Below are 10,201 nucleotides of genomic sequence, written 5' to 3' on the forward strand. Positions count from 1 at the left end.
GAAAATAAAACAAATTATATTGTTTATGGTTTAAGCTTGATATAATCTGTTAAAAGTATATTAGACAGAGATAGCACATTACACGCATGCTACCAAACTTCAAAGAAAGTAAAATTGCTAAATTTGTGGAAGCCAGCTTTTGGGCACGAACACCCTTTGTCAGGCTGAGGAAGTATCCGCAGATGGTTTGTGCTCTTCCTGGATGGAGTGATATTGGATTGACCCAAAGAGCCTTGTCCCCCACTGTCCTTAGACCCCTAAATTTGTGGAAGTCACTGTCTGAGCACCTGGCCTTGAGTCTATTGCAGTGTCAGCCAAACTGTTGCACAAGTCTTCTGCAGATGAAAACGTGTTTTTTCTATTTCATTTATTCAACTCATTATTGTTTAGCAAATAGCTAAACAATATAAATGGAAATGGGATTAAAATTTATTATTTAAATCAAAGATTTTTGGTTGTTGATTTGAAATCATAGTTTAGATTTGTAATTTTAAGCGTCGTGTTGTGTTCAACCTGTTCTATAACTAGCACTGATATTTTGGAGTATGACTGTTCAAAGATCAGGATCTTGGAAAACCAGGGGAGGACGTGTTAATTTGTGGGGTTACCTTTTTAATTTAATTTATTCTTTCCTAGTTTTTATTTGGCATTACAGGGCTGACTCTGTATGGTGCTAGCTGACCCTCCTTATAGATACATTGGGTACGCAGCAGCTTGGGAAGCCACTGCAGGTTCCCATACTAGTACAGTAGCGGTATTTTCCTTCTAAGATACTTAGTGTTTTTGTTGAAAATTTTTTTTCTGATAGGATAGTATGAATGGGAGCAGAGTGTTGAATGGGAACAAGCCCTACTACGTTGGGCTCCCTTGTGGTAATGGAGATAACTCCAGCTCATGCAGCTCTGTCCCTGTGAAACATGCTCAAAGGATACTTGGCTGTTAGAGGAGGGAACCCAGGTGCCCTCCGTGCCCCCTAAGAGCTTTGCCAGTAAACTGAATTGGCTGCATTAACCGTTCTGTGTTCTCTAACTCCCTCTGTTTCTCGTTAGCACTGCGCATCTCAGTATTCGGAACTTCTGGAGACCACAGAGACTCCCAAGTGAGTGCGAAGGCTGAGGCATGTGGTGTCTGCAGGACCTCTGGCGGGGCAGAGGTGTCATCAGTGCATCAGGCAGTGCGTTTGCTGCTAGTGAGCAAAGAGGCGCAGGCATGGCAGAGAAATCTGGTCTTGCCAGATTTGTGGGTGTGGAAAGTGAGCAGAGTAGGGGCGTTGTTTGAAATTACCACCTAACCTAACAGGAGTTGCTGGGTAGGTGATATTACCTAGAGCATTTTGCTCATTTTTGTATGTTTTGTTACTTAAATCAAAAGACTGGACCATTTCAAATGTAAGTGGTTCTAGAACTGGTCATTGTGCTATCCTGAGTGCTCATTCACACCACTCCTGCACTCATCGCAGAACCAATGGGTTACAGGTATTGAGGCATCTAGGCCACAGTCCCCAGCACAGCTCTCAGACTGCTGGCTTGTGGAAGCTAGAGAGGCAGCATAGTGTGTGGTAATTTCTATAAAAATGCTGCTTTATTAAAAATAGCTTATTTTTAAAAGGACATAGATTGCATACTAGAATAGCTTTGTTCTTTTTTTATACAGCAAATCTTAAAATGAAATGAGTTAAACTTATAAACCAAAAATTGTGTGCTTAAAATTACAGCTCAGAATACTGAAAATTTGGGAGAATAGAAGCTAGTAAGAATGATGAGCAGGAGAGCTAATATTTTATGTTGCTTTTTATGTACCTGCAGTATTTGAGGATTGTTTAGGGAGGGGCAAATGAAACTCTGTTCATCTCCTGGACACTAGCTTTGTACCAGTGAAAACTGCAGTGTTCATCTCTTGCTCTGAATCTGGGCATTGGTAATTGATGCCTAAGGAAATTTGTAATGTTTGAAAGTAGTATTTATGTCTCTGCTGTGCATAAATGACTATGACGTGGGCTTCTGAGACAGATTATATGTAGACGTGGATAGTAAAAGTCTTTTTCTAAAGTTGAATTAACTAGGATAAAAATTTGACAGGAATGCAAACACTCCTGGCCTAGGTCAGTAACCACATGTGTTTCGTATGAGTATAGAAGGGCATCTGCTCTATGAAAATTAGTGTAGAATTGTCCGTTAGCAGTTTCGGAGGTGTGGAAAAAACCTGTATCAGAAAGGAATCTGGCTAGGCAGACTTTTCAGGAGGAAGTGATTTGGGCAATGTAAGTTCCAGTATTAGTGCTGGGAAAAGGTGAGGGGGAGGAGGTACACATGTGGCAGATGCTAGGGCAGCTGGTGCTGTTTTCAGGAGGACTGGGGAGGTTCCTGTGATTGGTACCTATGTTTGTTTTCTGGCTCTTGTTCTGTAGGAGAAAGCGCGGCGAGAAGGGGGAGGTGGTGGAAACTGTGGAAGATGTCATTGTGAGGAAACTGACAGCAGAAAGAGTTGAGGAGTTGAAGAAAATGATAAAGGAGACACAGGAGAAGTACAGGTAGGTATTGTCTGCAAGTCTGTATAACACTTACTGCTTTGAAGGAGGAGGTCTGGCAGGGAAAGTTGTAGGGAACAGGAGGCTTGCTTGGAGTGGCTATGCAGGTGTAGGGTCAAGTGACACCTTAAAGACTCTTTTTAGTTTCTAGGGTACCACCCTGCCATGTGTTCTGCCTATCTTCAGACTAATGGGGCTAACCACCTCTTTGGAGCAGTTACTCAGTTGTAAAATAGCTGAGGTAGTTCTGTCTATTTGTAGGCAACTGAAGAAAGATGCAGAGCTGATTCAGACTGGGCACATGGATAACAGGCTGGAGGACCTGTGCAACGAGATTATGATGTAGGTTGTTATCTTACTATTTTTTTTTTATTGCACTTTCCCATGAGAAAACCAAGCCCAAGGGCTCTGAGAATTAGTCTTCTCTCTCATGCCACTCTGTTGCAAGGCTTAAGAAAAGCAACTAAGCTGAATGGATATAATGCCCTTAATTGAACCTTAGCTAGCAGAGACAGATGAAGGCGCTGGGTGTTTGACCTGCTGCTTATGGGGTGGCACCAGGTGGATTTGTGTGACCATGGTGGACCCTGTTTCTTTGTGCAGGAAAAAAAAAATGGAAGAGGAGGAAGCAGAGGTGAAGAAGAAGGCTACTGATGCTGCTTATCAGGGTAAGGTGGGACTTAGCTTGCTTGTTCCTCCCCGCACAGGAGCTGCTACTGAGAAAAAACATTTGGGACAAATTTAAAGCTGATTCCAGATCTAAGCTGAAAGCAAAAGGACCAAGGGTGACTCTTCTTGGTACAAGGGTGTTATAGAGAGAGGAGCACTCAATTTTCAGTGCCAAAGTGCAAGGAGGCAAAATTAAGACAGTTTAAAGAAGGGAGTGAACAGAATAAAGGTCTTAGCACCTGGGTCTCAAGGCAAGGTGGAAAGTTGGATTTATTCTTTCTGAATGAAAGGAAAAAGGAAGCAAGATAATAGTCTGTAAAGAGATGTTAGAGGGGTCAGGGTTGAGTTACTAGTCACTGAGGGCAAAATTTAGATTATTGTTTGAATCTCCCACAGGTAAAAGTTGTTCTCCAAATTTAACCTGCTTCATAGCTCTTAGGACAGTTTTTAAGCATGGAACCATTGCCCTGAAAGGTTGTGGAGACCAGACCTTTCTTCCAGGGAGGTTTGAAGGCAAGGTATTAGCAATTACTCAGTAGGGATGGAGGATCAGCCATGCTGTGGTGCAGGAGCCAGGACTAGGTGACTGTATAGAGATCCTCTTAACTTGGTGTTCAGAAACAGAATTAACTCCCTGAAACTTACCAGCCTGGAGCCCTGGGGTCTCACTTTCTTTCCATTCTCTTTTCCAGCTCGTCAGGCAGTTAAGAACCCACCACGAAGGTTAACAGGTGTGATGGTTCGCTCTCCTGCAGGTTCAACCTCCCCAGGAGGGGACTATGCTCTGGGGGACTTGTCTCAGCCAGCTGTGGAAGAGGCCAGCCCTGGGGTAAGGATGCTTCCTGTGCTGAGCATGGGAATCCTGCTGGGGATGTGAGGCATTGCACATCTCTAGAGGACCCTGGGCTTGTTTTGCAGGTTTTTCCAACCTTAGTGCTATATTGTGGCCTATGTGCACTGTCATGTGTAGGGTACAAGTTCCCTTGAATGTCTGCTGAACAGGTGCCTGGGGCAGAGGACTTCACTGCAGTGGGGCAGGCAGGGTCTTGTGTGTGCTGAGGCAGTATCCCTGCAGAGCAGGGAATGAAAGGGTGGAGACATAGCGAATGAATGGAGCAGGTGCCTGGGGTATGCTGGGTCAATGGCCATGGGAGAAGAACTAAGTGTTATTGTCCATATAGTAAGGATTTGGCTTTGAACAGTGTGGTTTTTTTCTTTCTCAGGTAACTCCAGGGACATTGCCTAGCACCCCAGTTGCCTCCTTCATTGGGATCCCTGACACCCCTCCAGGCTCTGCTTCCCTGGATGCCCCCATGACCCCAGTCACTGATGATTTACCCCAGAAAAAGATGCTAGGACAGAAAGCAACTCCGCCTCCTTCCCCTCTGCTCTCAGAGCTGCTGAAGAAGGGCAGTCTCCTGCCCACAAGCCCCAGGCTGGTACGGAGCTCTCAGCTCATATATACAAAAACGCTGATGAATCTCTGCTTCAGACATGCACTGAAATGGGTTCTGCAAGGATATTTAGAAACCACCCAGATCTTACGAGAATCTAGTAAAGTCTGATGCTAATCCTTACAAGCCACAAAGGTGGACTGTTTTTCTCATGCTGCTGGGAATTCAGGGCTGAAGTGATCAAACAACACTGAAGACGAATTAGCTCCTTGGAGCTGTAAGGAGTTGCAGTTGCAGACTCCACCAGTGAGTAAGGTAGCATTAGGAAGGGGTGTGAGCAGGACCCCTGGGCAGACCTTGTGAAGATCTGACTTTCTTTGCAACTGTTTTCCTTTGGTTTGAAGTTTATCTGCATGCCAACTACATGTTGGATTTCAGTTTTCAGCAAAGTTATGATCAGGAAGATAAACAAAATACCTCTTACTTTAAAAATGTGATCATGATTCAGAGGAGTTCATCATTTTCCTGGACTTAGCCACTAATTACTCATGCCCCTAATGTAGACAGCTTTTAGAATCACTGCTGTTGCTAATGCTATTTGAGTCCTACTGAAGTTAGTGAAGTTTAACCTCGGAAGTTCTGGTCTTAGATGGACTGACCCTTCCCGCCCCCCAGTGGAGTGTTGACTCCCTTCAGAACCTTGACTCCACTTCTGAACATGGGAGTCAGCAGTTAGTTGCCTGTATATTCCATGGCCCCTGGCATAACTTTATGGTTGAATATATGTTATCCTGAGGAATTTCTGACTACTGTCCACCCTAGCCAGTTAAGCTGGGGGCTTTTGGTAAACTGGGAGAATATTAGCTCCCAAAGAAATGTGTCCGTAAAGGTGTCTGACCAGCTTCTCTGTCAGATAGGTTAGTGCTGCATCTGCCTTGCCCACTGCTTCCCAAGTTCCACCTCCAGGCAGAAACGCAGCTCATGTTTTGGAGCCTGTACAGTGCCATACTAAGATGTGAGAGTGGCAGCACTAGGGCCATGGCTGTTTGGGAAGTATGGGGATTTCCTTGCATTAACAGTGCCATTCTGTGTCTGTTTTTAGCTCTTTGTGGTTCATTGTGCAATCTTACCAAGTGACTTTTTCTCTCAGTGCTTCAGTTTGCCCGTCAGGGCAGGTTGTGTGTGTAAACATACTGACACCTGTAAGTCATGTTCCGGTGCATGGACAAAGGCATCAGAATGAAGCAAAGCAAATTTATGCATTTAGTCTTACTCCAAAGGAAATGGCTGTATGGCAACTGTATTTCAGATGAAGCTAAGCAATTGCTTCACCATGTTGGGTGCAGGCATAAGGCATCTCATAATAGCAGGTTCTGTTAACAGGAGTGTCACTTTCAAATCAGGGGAAGTAATTCTTCTGCTCTATTCAGTACTAGTGAGGCTTCATGTGGAGTATTGTGTCCAGTTTTGGGCCTCATACTTCAAGAAGCGTGTAGGCAGATAGGAGATTCCAGCAAAGAACAGCAAAAATAATGATTAGAGACTTGGTAAGCATGACTTATGAGGAAAGGCTAAAAGAGCTAGGGTTATTTAGTCTGAAGAAGAGAAGGCTGAAGAGGGCTTTGGTAACATTCCTCATCTTCCTGAAGGGTAACTAGAGAGGATGGGGTGGAGTGGCTTTTCTCTTTAGTCATAGGGTCAGGATTAGGAGCAGTGGGCTCAGGCTACAAAGAGGAAATTTAAGTTGGAGACAAGGAGGAATTTTCTGACTAATAGGGTGGTCAACCAGTGGAATGGGCTCCCCAGAAAAATTGTGAAATCTCCATCTCTTGAAATCTCCAAGAGCAGGTTGGGCAGGCATTTTGCTGGAATGATTTAGTTAAGGATGTTCCGCCTTGAGCAGGATTAGATGACTTTGTGAGGTCTTCCTGTGATGTCAGGCAGGGACTGCATTGAGGCAAAAAGCATAAACAAAGCTCTCAGACACAGATTGGTGGACATGTTAATGAAGACGTGTTTACCTGTGAATCACTGGTGTGACCGTATCTCCAGGAGCTTTATCTACATCTCCTTTGACAGGTTGGCGAAAGTGATATGGCAGTGGCTTCTGGTCACATGAACAGCTCTGGAGTCCTCCTGGAGGTAGGAAGTGTCCTTCCAGTGCTGCATGGTGGGGATATGCAGTTGGCATCTGGTGCTGTCCCTGCGTCTCCTGCTGCCTCAGGTAACTTGTGGAGACTCTCCTTTCACATTCTTTCTATTTGGAAATGCTGGAAGCCTTGGTCATTAAATCTAGTTGTCTATTGTAATGCACTTACAGTTCCAATGAGTCCTGCTTGGAACAAAACCAAGAGTAGTCTTTATGCTCGTCGTGCTCCTTTAATGGATCTGGGAAGGTGCAAGAATTTCTGCAGTGGGCAGTTAGTTATAAAACAGCTTCCCCTAATGGAGGTTTTCTGCTTTCCCTCTAATGAGGTGTGATTTTTCTCATGCCCTCTGCAGCATGAGGGCTTATGCCCTTTGTAGGTTTTATTCTTCAGTATGGATGTTCTCATTCTTCTCATTAAGGTCTAATCTTCTCTGTTTGGCCCAAGTGGTTAATAAATTCATGCTGGAAACAGTGACTGAGTCCCAGGATTCTGGGGGGATGAGCATGGGAAGAAAATTTGTACCCGCAGGTGTGGCATAGTGTTTACACCTCTTATGTTAAGCACGTGGCATCCCTATAATCCCTATGTGGTTCTGGCTCAGATTGCCCAATCAGGGAGTTGTATGTTTGGTGCATAGGTGATTTGTACTGTCCTGGTTACAGGAGAGCCACCTGTGTATAAAGAACCTAGTGGATGCTTTGTAGAAGTCTGTGGCTTTTGCTTCTTCCTCACATGGCTTTTCCCTCTTGTACTCTCTGTTAGGTGCTCCTACACTTTCCCGGCTTTTAGAGGCTGGTCCTGCACAGTTCACCACACCTCTTGCTTCCTTCTCTGCTGTTGCCAGTGAACCTCCAGCTAAACTGCTGCCGCCCCCTGTAGAGGCTGTGTCCCAGGCAACCATTGTCATGATGCCCACGCTGTCAGCACCATCTGTTGTGCCACCAGCTGCAACTCCAGAAAGTGTAGCGACAGGTGCGTTCCTGAACTACGCCCTCATAGGCCAAGTAGTATTTCTAAGCAGAGCTTCCCTTGGGCTTAACAGACAGGGAAGTGAGGTGAGGGAGCATGGGCATAAACTCCAAGGCAGTGGCTGAAGCAGGCTTCTGGGGTGCACTGAGGAATGGGATATGCAAGAGGGTATGCTAGGTGGGGCAGCTGACGTTTTGGTGCCTTATCTTGATGGAAGGCCTAAGTCCCAGTTTCCTCTCTTATAGGGGAGTGAGTGCAATACCCTATGTTTGCCTTTATCCTTCTAGGCCAAACAGTTGTGGGTGGGCTTGGGCTGTTTGAGCTGTATGGCTGATCTTTTCCATGCCAGTAGACCCCAATGCTTGTGGGCTTTCACCCAGTTGGTCTCTGAGGTATCATGCTTGTCCTTGTCCAGTGAGCCAGCCAGAGACCTGTGTTTCCATGGAGGCAGTGTCTGATCCCCACACAGTGACAGTGTCTATGGACAGCAGCGAAATATCCATGATCATTGATTCGATCAAGAAAGAGTGCCTGGCATCTGGGGCTGGCAGTGCTGCAGGGCCCTCCAAAGATCACAGCATGGATGGGAAAGAAGACCTGGATCTGGCTGAGAAAATGGACATTGCAGTCTCCTACACCGGGGAAGAGCTGGACTTTGAGACTGTTGGGGATATTATAGCCATCATTGAGGACAAGGTAACTGCTAGAGCAGCCTGTGGCACTAGCTGCTTTTGTCTCCAGATCTCATTAACTCAGTCTTGTTAGTTACTTCCCACAAGTAGGCTTAGTTATTTCTTGTTCGTCAGATCTTCAGCTGCTTATTTCTTTCTTCTTTCTTTTCTATAGAATCAACAGGGTACATTAGATGAATTAAAAACTGGCTCATATACAGATCTCAAAATTCAGCTGTTAAGAGGATGATACCAAGGAATGGAGCTGTTTCTAGTTCAGAGCTTTTAAATATTTTAAGTCAAATATTTAAAATGCTGCTATGCATATTTAATATTAGATATGTTAACAACTAAATGATATTTTTTTTAACAATACAGTGAATACAAAATATTAAACGTAATGGAGAACAAAGATTGGTGGGATAATAAATGAGGATTAGTAACCTACCGAATAGTATGCATCACCTGATTAAATTGTATGGTCCAAGGAAATGTGCTTTAATGTAGTCAAGTGCAAGGTAGTACATCTGGGAGCCAATAACAGGGTATACTTTCTTAGCAGTGAGGTTAATTAAACATGGGAACAGCTTGCCAGAGGAGCCAAGGGACTTCGTTTCCTGGAGTCTTCAAAATGAGATTAGAGATCTTTCTAAAAGAGATGCTTCTGTCCAGGTCCTGTTCTCTGCCTATGAGATGCAACAGATTATCCTTGTAAGCAGGGGACAGAAACTTGTGGCCCTTGAAGAGGTTAGATCTGGCCTGTGATCCAGTTCATGTTTTATGAATAGCAAGCTGATCCGCTGTTGCAGCCCAACCATTGAATTGTGCAGTTCCTTGTTTTACTAATGGCCAGCTAATTCCCTCCCTGCAATCTTAGTTGTAGCTCCATGCAGAGGGCTACTCTTTCCCCCTACAATGCAGCGTCTGCTCACTGAATTAGTCACTCTAAGTTGTCCTACACCACATCTTTTCAGAAGAGGCTGCACTGGGGAAGGGAGCAGGGAATCCTTCTCTGTACAGAGCAGGAGCAGCTGGGGCATAGCAAGGGATGGGTGGATTGTGGTGCCAGCCAGGGTCTCAAGGAGTGGCTCATGGTTAGAAGAAGGTTGCCAACCCCTGCACTTGAGGATTAAAATCCTTTAAAAATAAAGTCCTTGTGCTCAATATGAGCATAGTCAAGTGAGATTGAGAGGCCAGTGATGTACAGGAGCCAGATTAGATGATCACAGTGTCCTAATTGGCCTTGCAGTCTCTGAAATCTTGGAGGTTCCCTGCCAGGATTCACCTGGCCCATGCCAGCATGCAAGTGGCTATTTATCTAGTTCACTTAATACCTGACAGGCCCCAGAATCTAGTACTGAGGGGATTCCTAATTCCTGGTTATGCTCCCTGATACACTGGCCCAAAGTTGGGAATTGTCCAGCTGAGAATATACAGCAGCAAAAGACTGCTGCAGCACTGTGGGTAGAAGGGTCTAGTTAATGTGTGTTCTTCCCTGTCTCTGGTACCCCCGCTTAAAAGCAAGTCCATCTGGAGAGGCCTGAGTGCTTTGCCAACTAGCTTGTGTTTAAGAGTAAGAATGTTTTCAGCCATTGGTGCTGGGGCCCTGCCAATTTGGGTGTTGAGAAACCTTTTGTTTGGCTGTTCCAGTACAGGGCTTGGTCCTCAGGCCTGTACTGTTCAACATCGTCATCAGCAACTTGGACAAGGGGGTGAAAAGTACCTTGTTCAAATTCACAGATGACACTAAGATGTGGGGAGAAGTGGGAATGCTAGAAGGGAGGAATAGGCTGCAATTGGATCTGGACAGGTTACAGGGGT

General features: G+C 45.0%; 1 protein-coding gene across 1 annotated transcript in view; it reads left to right on the top strand.

Annotated features, from left to right (window-relative positions):
- BRD8 (bromodomain containing 8) overlaps positions 1–10,201 on the top strand; it is a 31,829-nt gene that overhangs the window by 7,967 nt on the left and 13,661 nt on the right. The window contains exons 2-10 of the mRNA XM_019506021.1: positions 1,050–1,099; positions 2,408–2,530; positions 2,789–2,869; positions 3,131–3,195; positions 3,889–4,025; positions 4,420–4,635; positions 6,670–6,814; positions 7,503–7,712; positions 8,125–8,405. Coding sequence (XP_019361566.1) covers positions 2,502–2,530; positions 2,789–2,869; positions 3,131–3,195; positions 3,889–4,025; positions 4,420–4,635; positions 6,670–6,814; positions 7,503–7,712; positions 8,125–8,405 — 1,164 coding nt within the window. The 5' untranslated portion in view covers positions 1,050–1,099; positions 2,408–2,501. The remainder of the gene's footprint in view (positions 1–1,049; positions 1,100–2,407; positions 2,531–2,788; positions 2,870–3,130; positions 3,196–3,888; positions 4,026–4,419; positions 4,636–6,669; positions 6,815–7,502; positions 7,713–8,124; positions 8,406–10,201) is intronic.

Source organism: Gavialis gangeticus, unplaced genomic scaffold (genome assembly GCF_001723915.1).
Source record: "Gavialis gangeticus isolate Ggan-Ray unplaced genomic scaffold, GavGan_comp1, whole genome shotgun sequence".
Classification (NCBI taxonomy): Eukaryota; Metazoa; Chordata; order Crocodylia; family Gavialidae; genus Gavialis; species Gavialis gangeticus.